At 43.2% G+C, this 17,874-nt stretch overlaps 1 protein-coding gene across 4 annotated transcripts; it reads right to left on the reverse strand.

The window, feature by feature from the left end:
• Positions 1–3: 3 nt before the first annotated feature.
• Positions 4–16,414, reverse strand: tuft1b (tuftelin 1b). 4 transcript variants are annotated; one of them, XM_060042817.1, is made up of 13 exons: positions 16,207–16,414; positions 15,715–15,759; positions 7,487–7,573; positions 6,673–6,774; positions 6,454–6,540; positions 6,174–6,248; positions 5,991–6,080; positions 4,645–4,755; positions 3,954–4,177; positions 3,330–3,435; positions 1,835–1,918; positions 1,336–1,436; positions 4–1,034 (listed from the first exon to the last, which is right to left on the reverse strand). In XM_060042817.1, the coding sequence occupies exons 1-13, from the start codon at positions 16,363–16,365 to the stop codon at positions 959–961; spliced, it is 1,347 nt and encodes a 448-aa protein (XP_059898800.1). In that variant the 5' UTR covers positions 16,366–16,414; the 3' UTR covers positions 4–958. The 4 variants fall into 4 exon arrangements, with proteins under 4 accessions (XP_059898800.1, XP_059898803.1, XP_059898802.1 ...); XM_060042820.1 differs by lacking the exon at positions 16,207–16,414 and having other exon boundaries at positions 15,715–15,995; XM_060042819.1 differs by lacking the exons at positions 15,715–15,759; positions 16,207–16,414 and adding an exon at positions 12,382–12,535.
• Between the last annotated feature and the right edge of the window lie 1,460 nt (positions 16,415–17,874).

A 17,874-nucleotide genomic window follows, 5' to 3' on the forward strand; every position in this document is an offset into this window, starting at 1 on the left:
ATGCGCAATTCAACAGGATTTATTGAAAGAAAATGTATAATAACATGACCTTATATTTGTTTTAATGTACAGTAAAGAAAAACATGAAAAGCTTAGAAGTTTGAAAAACAGGGTTAGGGTAGACAGAACTAATAATAATAATTAAATAAGAGAAAGTTGATAGAATAAGAATGAACAACCTGAATACATCAGATCTTAATCAATTTAGACTGATTTATTTAGCAACTTCAGGTATTTATATACATTTTTCACATCTCCAGGTGCTGTCAAGGTAGCCGGAGGTACGAAACTATAAGGCTATCATCTAGGATAGAAACATAAGACTCCATGTCCATTTCCCAATCAAATAGTATACATACGGAGGTGTTAAACCTGAATCTTTGAAGAATGAGCATCCTTCTGTGTATAATATATGCCATCGTCAATGGGTTGCAAAGTAATCAGGAGCTTGACTGTTGACCCTAATGCTTTTAAACTCAAGTTAAGTGGAACTAAGTGCAGACACACTTAAAACACATTGCTACCTGATCGTCAACATTTCTCTGCCACACATCTACCTACAATTATTATTAACAGATGCTGCAGAAAGGCGAAGAAAAGGCAAAAAGGAAAACTGTAAAAAAAACTGTACCTCATTCCCTGCAATGATTTGAACACATGCTATAAACGACCAACCTTCCTGCTGTGTCTTCCACATCACTAAGATAATAAATGGCAGAGCAGAGTGAAGGCGTTCAGCACAGTCTTACCGGCCAAAAGCAGCACTCGCCAAAAGTCCACTCCGTCCCAACTGTCAGACTCGTTCGGACCAGTCAAAACCGTAACATATCGTAATGGGGTGAATAAATACCTATTTACAAATAACAGTCTGGTGAATTCTGTGGCAGTTCAGCCGGTTGCATAGCGAGGGAGGCGGTCCTGTTCACAGAGTTCTCCCTCGCCCCTCACTCTCTCCGACTCAGGACTTGATCTCGATGACTTTTATGTAAGGAAGATTCTTTGAGCTGCGATGCGTGGATGGCGTGAGGACTTTACTGTGAAAGGGAGAGAAAAAACTAAGTGAAACATCTGACGGAGACTAGGCTGTGTGTGTATGTGTGAGTGTATAAGTGTGTATATATCTATATATATATACTTGCGTGTGCTTATATATATTTGTGTCTGTGTGTCCGCGTGTTTTCGCCATTGCGCGCATTTGTGTGTGTGTGTGTTTAAGTGTACATATATATATATATATATGTGAATGTGTGTGTGTGCATGTTTTTGCCATTGCGTGTGAGATGGCAAAAACATGTGTGAGAGTGTGTGTGTGTTCAGGTGAGATGTGCGTGTTACCTGTAAACCACCTGCTGCCTGTCCTCGGACTCGGTCAGTTCTGGAGGTGGGGGGTCCGGGGAGCCGGAGATGTACTCCATGCGGTCGTGCATTTCCCGGTTCTGCAGGCAAGAGGAACAGAGTCGGGGTACAGGGGGTTAGGGTTCAGATTGCATGTAGCGCACTGGGGCTTTTTCTTTATATCTGTGGAAGAGACAGCCGCATGCTGCAGCATGCACAACGGTTACACATATGAAAAGGCTCTCTCTTCACTCTTTCACCCTCTTCTTATCAAAACATGTTTTAGATCTGAAGGCAGGAGTCCTAAAGCTTTAGGCCCTTTACAAATTAGGTAAGTAAAGTAAGAGAAGGAAAGTTTATGGACGCAGGTGGTTCAACTGAAATTAATAAAGGTTGTGAGGTCCTTTGAGGGTATCAAACACAAATAGGGCGACCTCATAACAAATGACTTGAGATGACTAATAGTTAGTACAGGGGACAATGCTTAAGTTGTAGTGACCTCAGCCTCGAGGTAGGCCACTTTCTCTTCTAGTTCCACGATTATTCGATCTCTCTCCTGGATCACGGTCCGAGAGTTCTGCAGCTGTACACAGACAAACACACACAGACATGGAACCACACACACACACACACACACACACACACACACACACACACACACACACACACACACACACACACACACACACACACACACACACACACACACACACACACACACACACACACACACAGAAACAAGCATGAGAGCAAGAACTGGCAATCAAGAGCCCAATGCAACATAACTTATTCAAGGCAGGACATGTCTGAGAGGCTCTGCTGAGCTCAACGGCCAACATCGATGAACCGTTACTCATTGATAGATTTAAGATCAAATTTCCACTTTAATGGTTTCCTGTGTGCATGCAGGAACTGGATGGTAAATTTGCTTAGTGATTGTGTTTGTAGAATGACTGTGTGTGTGTGTGTGTGTGTGTGTGTGTGTGTGTGTGTGTGTGTGTGTGTGTGTGTGTGTGTGTGTGTGTGTGTGTGTGTGTGTGTCCTTGTCAGTGTGTATGAGTGTGCGTGTGTGGGTGGTTTGTGTACGTCAGAGGGAGGTAAAGGATGGTCTGCTTTTGCATGGGTTGCTTCAGAGAGAGAAAGCAAATTAAATATGTGCGCTTCATTCAAAGTCTCCTGTACTTGGCCAGCCTTGTCTAAGGAAGTCAGGTGACTTGTGTACCTGTAATCATAACCCTGTGATTCATTAGGCAAAATATGTCCATGTCATTGTGCCTTAAGCTAGCACAACAGAACAAGTGCATAATGAACCCCAAAGGAAGCACAGATGTAATGAATTTCTTTGGCAGATTTTCTGTCTGCATAAATAACAACTGTCGAAAATGGACGAATTTGTGTTGATTTGCAATCGCAAAAATGCATCAGAATGACACTAATAATTACAATAAAGATTACCGTTCTCCTCCTTTGTCAGTCGCCAACTCACAATTGTAATTTGCTGTTGAATCTTCTCAATGAGGTTAGGGTCTTTGGTTTGCACACACCCAACGATTTTGGAAAGTTGAGCCTTGATTAAATGAAACGTGTTTTGACGAATCTAAATCTTGATTACCTTGGACTACGCTGGACTTCCTGATCCCACACTGTGTTTATATCTGTGTAGTGTGCTCTGCACTTTATGCGGGGGCTGCATCTGCCATGCATATTGGCTTCTTCTAAAACAAGCAGGAACTTCCGTGAGGAAGAGGTTTCATCCTGTTGATTATCACCGGTTTCATCCCCGGCTTCCTCATAATTTTATTTGCCAAAGATAATGAGCCTGGGAGGGACGTGGCAAGGCCTAAAGCCTCAGGCCTATTATTTATTTCCGGGGAAACAACGCAAGTTGATTTAAATGGCCCTTTATGTGTGTGGAAACAATACAACGAAAACACAGGTGGAATAAATCAAACATTCAGTGCCATGCCTAAAATTGTGTGTGTGTTTATTTGTACCTGTTCGATCATGTGTCGAACCTTCCTCTGCTGGCTCTTCAGCATGTCATCTAGCTGATGGATCTTCTCTTTCATGTTGGCCAACTCCTTCTCCAACGCTTCACTCCTGGTGCCAAATACATACATGGGCGCAACACACACACACACACACACACACACACACACACACACACACACACACACACACACACACACACACACACACACACACACACACACACACACACACACACACACACACACACACACACACACACACACACACACACACACACACACACACAGTTAATAAATATACTTCAATTAAATATACTCAAAATGTATGTTTACAAATAGTTTTGTGACGGTAAAGGTAAACTATCCTTAGTATTAGTAACCTAAACCGGATCAAACCGGACCAAAGATTACTGATCTTACAGGATAATCTTTTGGTATTTGTTTTGATACATATGCACGGGGGTTATAATAATAAAAAAAATTAAAAAAACAAAAGAATAGTAGAAATCTACTCCAACAACATCGACAGCAAAACAACCCGTCCTCTATCTCATGGTGAGGTCGGTTTCATAGGAAAACGTTTTTTCCTTCCCCAGGATTCAGTCACTCGGACCACCAGGCCCTTACCTGTGCTGCTCCTCCCTGCCCTGCTGCGTCTGCTCCCTCAGCCGCCCCAGCTCCGTCTCCCCGGCGGCCACCTTCTCTTTGAGGCCGCTGCTCTCCACCGCCAGGCTCCCCAGGAGCCGCTCCAGCCCCTCCACCCGCTGGCCCCGGTCCTCTGACAACCCCTCCGCCCGCTGCAGCCGCGCCGTCTGCTCCTCCAGGCGGCGCTGTAGCGTGCTGTTCTCCGCCTGTAGGGGGCCAGAGCATGAGGCTTTTTTTAACATGTTTTCATAGCCATTGTACATAATGCATACTGATGAATGGTAGATTAGCCTGAGTGGGATTGATAAGTTAGGAGTCTTTACATTTTATGAGTTGGCAACAAGGTTGTATTTTATTTGAGAATTCATGAAGTGAACCCAACACTACCGTCCCGAATAATGTTTTCCATGTGACTAATGGTTCTGGATGACTCAGCCTTTGACTAAATCGGGCAAAGACTTGAACCACAGAAAATCAGTTGCCAACGTCAGAATGGAGATTCTGAAAAAGGCACACTAAAGCACACCCTCCAAAACTACATCAAGACATTCAAACTCTCCTTTACTACTTCACAGTGTACTTTTACTCCACGACATCCCAGAAACTTGAAGGGAGCCATCAAGCCCAGTGACTCATATCTCCATGGAATTCTTTCACTGTATTAAATGCAGACCTTCAGTCTGTCCCTCTCTTCCTGGTGTCTGTCCTCGGCCTCCGTCAGCTGGACGTACAGACGCTTTGTGGCTTCGCTGAGCGTCACGCTCTCCTCCTGGTGCCGGTTGACCTGAGAGGGAGGGCGGGCGAAGCGGGGGAGAGAGGGCGGGCCGAAACCGACACGGTGGATCAACTTTAGGCTTGCAAATACTTGAACCCAAGGGCAGGGAGACAGAGGTAAAAGGGACACCAGACGGGGAGAGTTAGAGAGAGATGGCACGGACGGTGAGAGAGAGAGAGAGAGAGTGTACGCACGAGATAATAACAGAAACAGAGAGAGGGAGAGGAAGACACAGAGAGACAGTAATGATGAGAGATGTGGAGAGAGTGAGAGAGAGAGAGATAGAGAGAGAGAAGGAGAGAGACACACACAGAGAGAGAGGGAGAGAGAGAGAGAGGCACAGAGAGAGAGGGAGAGAGAAACTCAGAGAGAGAGAGAGAGAGAGAGAGAGAGAGAGAGATTGAGATAATAACAGAAATAGAGAGGGGGAGGAGGACACAGAGAGACACTAATGATGACAGAAGGGGAGAGAGCGAGGCAGAGATTATGGCTGACAGGCAGAAAGAGACACACAAACACACACATAGAGGCTAATGATATGTCCTGTGTCAGACAGTAATTATTTTAAAGTTGTGTTCCAAAGTATCTTAGCAAATCCGTTATTTTGGCTATATTACATGGCTATATACAGGACATATACTGTATATAGCCTTAATTGTTAGCACCACAATCCTACTTAGGCAATGCAATTAAACAGGGGACTTTGGATTATTGCACAATTTTACAGCTTCACAAATGGAAGAGCAGGAGAAAAGTAGGGGAGAGAGTTTTTGATAATGTCCCTGTTTATATACTACGTAGGCTGATCATTCATTGAATACTTAGGATATAAAAAATGTATGGGAGATTGGATAACATGCAGTGTGTGTGTGTGGTGTGTATGTTTGTGCATGTGTGTGTGTGTGTGTGTGTGTGTGTGTGTGTGTGTGTGTGTGTGTGTGTGTGTGTGTGTGTCTGTTTGTATGTGGATGATGATGTATGAATGTATGTCAAACCAGCAGACAGTTGGCAGGAGCGGTTTCGGTATGCATAATTCATCTGTGATGAAACCTAAACCCATCATTTGAATTGTGATCCTTTTGCATTCAAACCGACCCCACACCCTTCTTCCTTAGAGAAAACCTCAGCCTACTACGCTGATGAAGCAACAAACTATTTACTACACAGAAACGTTACCAGTTAAAGGTGTGTGTCGATGACTCGTTAACAATCCGTAAGATTCAAGGTTGGAGAAGGGAGCGTACCAGGTTCTCTGAGTCATGCTGAGCAGGTTCGCCATTGGGTAAGGGCGGCTTGTGATTCGACACTAGGTCTGTCACGTCAGTGGCTGGATTCTGAAAAGACAAGCAGGGCGGGGATCAGTGCGGGTACGAAGCGCTGTGTGCTGTGAGCTCCACGGTTCAGGGTGCATGGTGGAGTCCCCCTACCTTCTTGTGGTGGTGGTGGTTCTGGTTCTTTCGGGCCTCCATCTGCGCCCGGAGCGTCTTCAAGCAGTACCTCACCTGTGGGAGATAGAAGTATACCAAAGGAGAGTCAATAGGTGACAGTCATGTGAATTTCCATCCCTGTTTGTTTATGTGTGGTTTTGTGTGTGTAGGACCCAAAGGAAGGGACGTCAAACTTAGGAGACCATTCAACCAAAAGCACAAGCAAACAGCCATGAACACACGCGCGCAGGCGTGTGTCTACGGTTCAGATCCCACCCACCTCCTGAATTTGCGACACCTCGTCGGTCAGCATCTTGACACTCTCCCGGTGGCCCTCTCCCGCTGGTCGGCGCGACTCCAGGTAGAACTGGGAGAAGAGACGAGAAGGTTTGGAACAGGTTGGGAAGAGAATAGGCTGTCTACATGTCAGAGTCGGCAGCTGACACATGAATGGCAGAAGAACAACTGAGTGATAAGGATTAACTATGGTGACACTCACTTTAATAACTTCCACCTGCTCTTCCGTGTGCTTGATCGGCTCGGCCGTCTGGTGTCGTTCCAAACCACGATCCTCTCGTTTGGTAACAGTGTCACTGATTACCTACATAGAAGACCATCAGGAGGGGAGAAAATCATTTCACAGGTGGCATTAGTTATTTTGGTAAGTAGGTTTAAACGATAGCAGTCAGTATACTTTGAGCACCAAAGCATGGGAAAGAAGCACGACAGAAAAATCACAGCTCGCTTGTGATTTAGTGCTGGACTGAGCATTTATTTTATGAGAGTAAAATGAATTGCAATAAATAATAGTTGCAAGAATACAATGGTTGCGAAACACACCAGCCGTCTACTTCTATTGAAGAATTAATCATTAAAGGTTCATACCGGTTTGTGTGATCAAACCTTTCTTTTGTTATTGTCTCCGATCCACTTCACTGAAAAATGTTACCAATATATTTGTTCCAGATGACTCTGTTGTGTTGAGTCGGCCTTAGATCTTTGAACGTGAGCGTACCTGCCACTTATGTAACACTAGCATTAACCCTTTGGTGAAATTATAAGATTCACTAAAGTACTTAAAGTACCAGATTCACAGTTTCTTTGTCCAAACTTCCACATGTCACAGTGATTCCTTAGGCAAAATTGCTACTGCTATGGTATAAATAGGTGGGGAGTCGCTCTCACACTAAATGCTCTTCGAATTTGCTATGGAAATGTTTTGCTTCATGAAGAGAAGGAAGTGCAGTTTATTTCTCTAAATGTTCCAGGGTAGAAGGAAGTTATTATCTGGTATAGGTTTGATTCTCTCTCACCTGGCTCCACGGCTCTTCTGGAGTATCGGGCAAGTGAACCCGATTCTGTGAGCTGCCTTTGGATTGTCTGCCTTTCCTCCTTTCCTCCTGAAATCAAACATACAGGTAATCCATTACGTAGAGTGTCTTTGAGGGGCTCTCAGGAAAAGCGGTTCAGCATATTACTAGACAAGGCCTGTAGACAAGGAGTGGACAAGACACCGCAACAAGAATGTGTGAGCTGCCCGTCATGGGGAGGTGAGGATACACAGCAACGAAAGGAGGGACAAACCCGTAAAGCTGTCTTGAAGCAAAGGTCTAGTGTGGGTGCAGTACAAGGCCAGGTTGTAAAACATCATAGACACGTGTCTATGAGGGAAAAGCCCGTCTTCCTGATCTGCTGTAGAATGGTACTGTGCGCACTATCCAGTTACAGACTGGAAAAGTTAAACTTCCGCTTTTAAGGGCCAGAAATACCATCATCTGTGGTGCCGGAGCGCGGGGCACACTCTGTTGTCACTGCTTTTGTTTAGCAGTGAATCAAACATAATCTCACCTCCACAGAAGTTAGAAGCTAATGTTGTGAACACAATCTACAGTTGAAATCCATTTCAGGAGATCAGCAGAACCAGTCAGGGTGTGTCAACCCAGCCTATTTAAGTATTTAACTTTAATCCCATCACCATATAATGTTATTTTTGCCATTTAAAATTTCCAAAAACATGTCTGGGTGTAATGGACTCAAAATGCTCCCCAACAGAGAGCTCTTCTATCAAAACTCACAATTTAAGTCTTTATTTCACCCCACTCTAAGGACCCTCACCATTATTTAGTTTCGGACAAAATAACTATACTATAATACTGGTACTCTCATGAGTATTGGTAAACATATGTATGACAATATTCTCTACATGACAGTCTTGTGCAAATGCATATAACAATATGCAGCAAATGCATATTGTTGTGTTTTGCGATTTATGTATTTTTGATAGCAATCAAGTCTTTAATCTTCCGATGGTACAACTGCTAACATTTACATTCCAGGATCTAAAAGCTGCCTGCTTCTTCCTCATGTATTGTGTTCTACCCTAAAATCTTATCATAAGATCAGATCAGAGGGACTTCCATTGCATTACACAGGCGGGAAATTTGTTATGGCTAGTTTGAGGCTTATTTGCTGCAGGGAAGAAAATGTTGTTGTGAGTTTTTAGTCTCAGTAGACCTAAGTGGCCATCATCAGTAAACCGCTCCGACTAAAGGTGCTTTTATGGTTACCTTATGTACAATTGTATGTATTTGTATATCTAAGCAATCCATTCAATAAATAACTATCCAAACGTATTGGTTAGGATGACAAAGGACTTCAACATCTTACCACCAACAATTTTAAACAACAACAGCTACTTGGTCGGATGAGCTTTTAAATAAATGAATAATAATTGAATGTGCCACAGGTGTGTTAAGGAAGATACTAGGGATGCACCGATATGAAAATTCTGACCGATACCGATATCCGATATTAAAATTGCTGTTACGGCCGATAACCGATATTTACCGATATTTTAGCCGATATGTTAAAAATGACTAACATCGGCCGATAACGATATCACTGCCGATATATCGCGCATCCCTAGAAGATACATTTGATATAAAACCTGTTACACTCTGTCAGGGTTTGCTAAACATCCTGTTTGAAAGGAAGGATGTGATGCATCCTTCAGTGGCTGGTCTGTACAGGCCTTGAATTTTCTCAGAACTCACCACCCCGTCTCAGAGGCTATGTGTGTGTGTGTGTGTGTGTGTGTGTGTGTGTGTGTGTGTGTGTGTGTGTGCGTGCGTGCGTGCGTGCGTGCGTGCGTGCGTGCGTGCGTGCGTGCGTGCGTGCGTGCGTGCGTGCGTGTGTGTGCTCGTGATTCAGAGCATGTGTACATATGGTTCATGTATGTGTGTAGGCATAAGTCAGGCAGATCACACATGGGGCTATTCACAAAAAGTTAATCATATCAACCATATGTAGGGAATGTGTAAAATGCATAGTATATACCAGGGAAGAATGCAGTCGTTAACTCACAGTTATCATACACCCTTTGCAACCTGCCAATGGCAGATCAACTGGACCACGTGGAAGGTCGAACAATTAAGGTGGAGGATCAAAGAAATCACTTGGATGGATAATTTCACAAAATATAAACAGTTCTAAAATATAATTACTGATTATATCTCTGACAGTATTTAGAGAGGCCAAAGGCCATTTTCCCCAGGGGACAACACCTTGCCTCGTTCCCTAACATCATGCCTCTGGAACAACTCCTGAGCTGAGGGAGTGGCAGCCTCAGGGCTTAGAGAGAGAGAGAGAGAGAGAGAGAGAGAGAGAGAGAGAGAGAGAGAGAGAGAGAGAGAGAGAGAGAGAGAGAGAGAGAGAGAGAGAGAGAGAGAGAGAGAGAGAGAGAGAGAGAGAGAGAGAGAGAGAGAGAGAGAGAGAGAGAGAGAGAGAGAGAGAGAGAGAGAGAGAGAGAGAGAGAGAGAGAGAGAGAGAGAGAGAGAGAGAGAGAGAGAGAGAGAGAGAGAGAGAGAGAGACACCTTGGAAGGTGCGGTGCTAACCACTCTCACATCACTTGACGTAAAGATTCAATATTCCCCGCCTCCCAGCCCGCACACGCAATTCCCCGCCCTAGGCTGTTGACTATCAAATCTAAAGCATGTCGTTTGCATATTAAAGCATCTTCTAATTAGGGAGAAGAATGCAATGGAATGCAATGTAGGCATGCACACAGACATACACACACACGGGCATGACAAACACACACACAAACACATGCACACACACAAAAAAACAGACACACAAACATAGGCACCGGCAAGCACACACACACACACACACACACACACACACACACACACACACACACACACACACACACACACACACACACACACACACACACACACACACACACACACACACACACACACACACACACACACACGGCCATTCGCAAGCACACCAACACACACTCACAAACGCTAAGAAGGTTAGCAAGGTAACCCTTTGATCCAGCTCATACACCAGCTATTTGATGGTAGCTAAAGCTGTTTGGGAGTCGCTTGATGAAGTTAGTCGGTGCAAACATTACCGAGGTACTCAGTACGGATGTGATTACAGCATGAATGCATGCATCCCATTGCTGGTATCGATCTGTTGGAATTACTATAAAAATTACTTTTCATCATCATTTGATTGAAACGACTTTAATCAAAATGAGCTGGGATGAGGGGAGCAGGATTAATAATTGATTACGTTTTGAACTGACAGATCTCCCATTCACTAGCATCTAACTGTACCATCCACCATCCGCTCTGCTGATTCAGGGTTCACGTGTCTCACATTAGGGACTATTCACTATTCGACTAGAGTTGCTCTATAGCAGTGTTCTTAACACAAGATAACAGAAATACATCTAAAGAATCCAAATGTTTTGGTCTGGATTCAAAGTTAAACCACGGCATAACCCACACACACAAACACACCAACAGCTCTGCCAGCCCAACCCCAGAAGAATGTGCCTTTTACATACATGTAGTCGTATGCTATTTTGCCATTAATTCAATTTAATTTCTATTTTAGATAGTTTACCAGTAGCACTAATCTTGTCTGTGTTTACAATACAGAAGCCTTTGCTTGCCATTGCCCCCATCAGCCTTGTTACTCAAACAAAACACTTCATGGCATGAGGATCAAATATGGCAATGCTACAGCCTTTTCAGTACCAAGATATATACTTAAAAAAAACCATGCCGAACAATAAAGATTCACATTATCAAGGCGTCGTTCTTCGCCCTAGCATCGCCCTACTAAGTGCACCACAGGGTTTGAACGTGCGTCAGGTATCTTGGAAATATTATAGTCTTCCCATGGCTCACCGATACTGCCTCTGTGTCTCCTGAGACCTGGCCTCGCTCCATGTTACAGTACACCTGGTGGGGTACATGGCCACACAAAGACCAGCGGTATAGCAACCCGCGCTGCTTTGTCATCACACGTAGCCCTAGTTGACACGTAGAAAGTCAACATCCGAGAGCAAAGGGGAGAGTGGTCAAACACAGAGCGAGTGATTGAACATACACGACAACTACAACTATTGTCCATCTTCAAACAACCAGTGAATGTATCACACCAAAACCTACAGCAGTTGGCACTTGCAGAGCTAAAAAAAATGGCGATGTACTCTTTGGTTTAATCGGTGAATTACTCATTCGGGAAATGACATCATTGCTCTTCTAGGGTACTGACCGCCTGGGAAATCCCTCGCTGTAAATCAGCTCCCTACTATTCACTCCCTCGATCCACAGTCCAAGCTAAAATGCCATGTTAGTAAAGAAAACATTCTGCCTCAGGGTAAGCAACACTGTATGTAGGACGACAAACTAAATTATATATTTACACTATTGGGGAGTTTGCTGAGGCACTAATCACGGCAAGCAACACTGCACCATTATTCTTTCTGACGAATGGGAAAACAACAAGAAGTGCTCTTAAATGAAAACCTGGATGATGGAACCCCATCAAACCAACTGTAAAAGCCGTTTTTAGAACTAATCCCAGCAGGGGTTGATTCAATAGTGGTGTCGCTCTGTCACATACTGAAAGATTTCTTGGATTCAACTGGGGCTCAATATGAAGAGAACTTAATGAGGACTTACTTTCGGCCAAAGGCAAATTCCTTTCGGATATTTCACTTTCACATTCTTAACGTCGGTAACGTCTCAAAGTTAATGGTGAAGTTAACAAAATAAATCAAAATGAACTCTGCAGCAGGCAAACACACACACACACACACCATCACAATAACCATTACAGCATACAAAACTTAGAACAACAATTGAGTTGAGCTAAGTGTTTAAGTTAAGTATTTACCCCCGGACAGAAGACAGTGTCTGGCAACTCGTCCTTTTCTTGCTGCTGACGAAGCGAGCGAGGGTTAAAGAAACAGTCAGACGTTGGCTCTGTGTGACTAAGCATGTGGGAAGTCAGACAGCGAGCAGCTTCTGGCTCTCCTTACATGGAAGAGAGGGGGTGCGGCTCCAACAGCAGCCCAGCCCTTTCAGCCTCACTCGTTATCCTGTACTCACAGCAGAACGAGTATGGGCCACACACACGCACACACAAGCCCAACCACACACACACACACACACACACACACACACACACACACACACACACACACACACACACACACACACACACACACACACACACACACACACACACACACAGAAGCCCACATGGGTGCACACACACACACACACACACACACACACACACACACACACACACACACACACACACACACACACACACAAGACAACATGCACACTCACGCACACAGCACACACACAAGCCAAACACAGGCTTCCATGCGCAAACATACACAGAAACAACCACATGCACACATTCTCTCACTCACACACACACACACACGTCCATGCATACACACAAACAAACCAACACGCACACACACTCTAACATTGATGGCTGGAGCGAAGCCAACTACGTGGACGAGTCAGCTGAAAAGAGTTTTCTGGCGAGTCGATAAGATAACAATTCCGAAGATAAGTGATTTACCATACTCACGTGTGGTTAGACGCAAGCCAAGTTACACAGCTCGCACATTGTTAATTATTTTTCAATACAATTAGTTGAAAATCAGGGGAAAACATGTAAAAAGCTCCCAGATTCAGAGACATTATTAATGAACTGGGCTCCATGGGGTTCTAGGGTAGAATGGGGAAGCATAACCTTGATATTCTCCAGCAGCGAGAATGCAATGTCGCCTGTTGGTAGCAGAGGGGTGAGGAATGTTTGGTGGGTTGTATAAGTGGTTGCTGAGGCGTTTCTGTACAGTATGAACTGGTATGGCAGTTATACTCGTGTTGTGTAAACATTACTGTGAACTGTGCAAACAGAAGCAAAGCATCTTGCATCTCAGTGCTACTAAGTCCAAAAGATCTAATCATGTGTTTGTCTGTGCGTGTGTGTGTTTGCTTGAGTGTGTATGTGTGGTGGTTTATACTTGCTTTACCCTGGTGTGTCCTTTGGGCATCCAATTTGCACATTCATATATTAATGTTTTACTTAAAGTTGAGTTTTAATCATCGGTGGTTATTAGACACTAATAGGCTATTATGTTATGAGACTATGAGCTATCAAACCATTTTGCTCAGGTCAATGGTGTTGTAGTGATAACACCCTACTTAGTTGGCATGTTTGTTTTGGCAGAACTAAAGCGCATACTAGAGCAGCTTTTCCAACTATGTGCAAGCGTAGATGTTTTGAAATGGCACGCTCATCCAAAGTGTGCAGGTATGTTATTACCCTGTTTGTCATGTGTGACAAGAAAAAACATAGGAAGTGTTACACACAGTGTTGCACTGTCATCGTTCTGAAAATAAATCTTGACTATAATTGTGTCTATAATTGTAGATTGAAAACTGAACTCCTAGCCTGGTGTACTCCTAGCGAGGAGTCATTTAACTTTTTTTTTAACACACCAGCACGTACAGACAATGGAACAAAAAACGAATGCCGGCTTGCAAAGCCTGTTTAAAGCCTGTCTGTTGTATTTGCATATTTTGAAATTGATAAAATTACACTGGAGCATAAGTGCGTTACAAATAATACACTTCTGTGGGAACAGAAGACCAAATCATTCTCTCACCTCTCTCATCTAATAACAACTCACCTATAATATTGTGAATACCTCAGTCAGATGCAAATAATACCTTCTAGACAAGTGGTTGATGAGGTTAATATGATGTTTGGGCCCCATTTACGCACTTTGTTCAAATCCTGACATCAAATCCTGGAACAATTCTGCGTTTTTCTCGTTATTAAAAAGGAACACGGAAATACATGTAATCAACATGATTACAGCAGTAATCATGTTTTATAGTACAGTCTTTCCTGTTTGGTGAATAAATATTTCCTCTGGTTTTGAGGTTGCCTCGCCTGTGCACACAAGTAAAATGCATTTAGAATACATTTTATGATTTATTCTGAACTCCTGGTTTTACAGTTGACTGTGAATTATGGATTCAAAGATGACAGGCCAGTATTTTTCTCAAGAACTTCACTGACAAGTCTCAGCTTCTAAAGAAGTTGCAGTCCAATCTCCAGCCATTGTAAAAATAAAAATGCATCATGAGAGCTTGTCAAATAATGACTTCCAACATAAGACATGAAAAGATTTTTTTCCAAGGAATATCAGAAAATATTCCACATTATTATATCCAATGTGTTGATAAAATTATCATATTTAACAAATGGACAAACATTGACAGAAAGGGAAATGGTTTGAGGTTTGACATTTTACCCTATGAGGGAGAAAAAGATGAAGATAAGATATATTGGGACCTTGAGTCAACCGATTGAGCAAATAGATTTTCTGATCAAAGTCATTAGCTTGATATTCAGTGGCAAAGGTATCTAGGCCGGAAATAATGCATCGTGCACACTTAAGAATAATGATGAACTAGATTCAGAGTAAACACTGCTCTATTAACTATACTCCACAAAGGTAACACACCAATAGCTCTTGCGGAGATGTAGGAGTCCTAATGGATGGGAAATTAGAAAGGATGTCTTGACAACCATCAAGGGTAGTTTCAAGATGATCAGAGTGTCCACAAAGTGCCATAAGAACATTGCATGCGAAATAAAAAAGATAAATAGCTATAAGACACCGCGGTCTCAGAGGGAAGGGAGTGGGAGTGAGGCATGAACTGGCACTATTCTGAAAGTCAAGGAAAATATATCTTATTTTATACGAATAAGCCTTGTAATATTTGATAGCTGATGTGTTGTTATAAAATGTAATACTTGTGTAATAAATGGCCCCATATGGCTCAATTAACTGGCTGAATAGGACTAACCTTTATATAACTGAGGCAAGTCATATTCACGGATATATATCCCAAACCCTTCCACCTATAAATCATGAATCAAGTCAAAATTAATAAGATAAATTAAATGGAAAAAACGTAGGCTACAATGAATTGAATACTGCCATTATACAGCGATGCAATTAAAGCGGGTAAAGTTGTGTAATGGAAACTCTAGACCGAATGCAAATTCAACCTGCCACGTCTACCGAGTAGGCTACAATGGACATAATTTCCTATACAACAAACAAAAACAAAAGGGTGAAAAAAACACAACAGCCAAACAGCGTGTCTAAATGCATCAACTCACAGCAGTCCTGGAAGGTTTGCTCCCAGATGCGACCCCACCGCTCATCTTCGCAGAAGGGCAGAGCAGTAGAACACCACAGATGAACAGAGAGAGTTAAAGGTCAGCCATTCAGTGTCGTCGATTTTTTCCGCCCAAACATCACAACCATTTAGCCAACAGGCTATGCTGCAGCTTGAATCCAACTTTTGATAACAGAGGTCGGCGTTCGCGCACGCAACGTGTCTGGTCTCCGTCTGCGCGTGCTTCGCCTCCCTCCGCGACGGGCTCTCGTGCTCAACTTGGTAGTCAACCCACGCGCCCTTGAATTTATCACCTCCCGAGGAATGCGCAAAAACAAGAGACGCGGGCACACGTGGGGGAGGCAGGACAATAGTTTGGCCATAGCCACTTTATGACCGTATTTTACAGTCAATGGTACCGTCTATTACACTGGAACTGTGGACACAACAAGCGACCGCTTTACTTACATTTAAGACTTCTTCAGGTCCTCACCTGGTGGAAGTGGATAGCCCCGCCATCTGGTAGATACTTCATATTGGTGTTGAACCAGAACATTTTGTTCTCTGTAGCTCGTCTGATCTTCTTCCACATGGATCCCATGTGCCCTTCCGTAGTATTTGTATTCTCATTTCGTAAATAAAAAAAACACATGAAAAAGCTTTACTGCTCTTCCATCTCTGCCGAAATGGATATCTGAAAAAGGTTCGATGTACCTTTGACACTTTCTGCACAAAAGTAACACGACACAGACGTTGATTCTTTGCCAGGGCAGTGGATGTAGATGTTAGCCGAGAGTTGTTTGATAAGTCTTGCCAGGTGTCTGATAGATTAAGAGCCTAGTTGCTACTTAGGCTCACTTCAATCGGAAAGACACCGCTGAACTCTTTCCCTTTCTCCCTGTTGGCAGATATGGCGGGAGATGGCCCTGCCTACAGACGGTGTGTAAATACTGGTAAAAATAAAACCTGATTTAATAAACTCATGACACATTTCCTGTGGACATTAGATAAATAAACAGAGAAAAGTGATCCTCTAAAATCAGAAGAAGATTTTTGTGTTTTTTTCTTCCACCACACTGCACAAAGAGCAGGAAACAAACCCTAGCTGAGCCCATTCATTTTCCAGACACAAAACAAAAGGCCTACCTCCTATATTTAACTATTGAAGTCAAGGCATGGAATTATGTGTGACTAACTCACACAATGGGCTTCACACAGCTTTGACTTTTGTGCAAATCACATAAACCCCTTGGGTAGGAATGTAATCCAAAGGTTAAATGGTCATCACATTGAAAAGAAAGTCCACTGTAACCGAGCCCAAAAGTAAACTTGCTTTTTATTTACCCTGGCTAGGTCAAGTCCTTAACTTGTCGCCATCCATCATTAAGACACATCATGAAACTAATAACAGTTGGCCAGCATGGTATGTTCACAGGGTTCTGTGCAAGTGCCGTAAAACATCCCCCAATGGCATTTGTACTGTCATAAATTTCAACAGGAGGCTTAACCCACGGCAGAACTGCTATCATAACTCACAACCTGCTTATGCTGGTTCTCATCGACCTGCTATAGATTCTCACGCACACGGTTGATCTTCTCCAGCAGAACAAATTTTAACCTTAAGCAATCACTAAACAGTTAGGCTAAAATAACCACCAATGTCAATTTTTGATCGTCATTGATGCCATGTAATTACGCTTGTATGCAATTGTCAGTAGGTGTGTTTCCTGTATGCATTAAGATCAACATGCACTCATCACGATACACAGTACGAGTAAAGCTTGTACACTGAACTCCAGCTTTGTGGAAAGCAGAAGCAACACGTATGGATGACTGGGGTAGGTGACATGATAATAGCCTGATGTCTGCAGCAATTACACTAAACTCAGAGATTAAGGAGCCCTGGCGGTACACTCACTCGGGCAGTGCTAAGGTCGCACACGACTCTTGCCCTCTGAAGATAATCAGCCATGCAACTCAAGGCAAGGGGACTTGCAACTTGCTACAGACACTATATATTGTCTGTAGCCATGTGGGCTTTCCTGCAGCAGAATAGGGCACTCCATGATATGTACATCAATGTTCAATAACATAATAATTAAATTATTTAGAAGAGGAAAAAAAACTATTATAAAGTGGTTTGAGTATGTGTTTTTAATAA

The sequence above is a fragment of the Gadus macrocephalus genome, chromosome 22 (assembly GCF_031168955.1).
Source record: "Gadus macrocephalus chromosome 22, ASM3116895v1".
Lineage (NCBI taxonomy): Eukaryota > Metazoa > Chordata > Actinopteri > Gadiformes > Gadidae > Gadus > Gadus macrocephalus.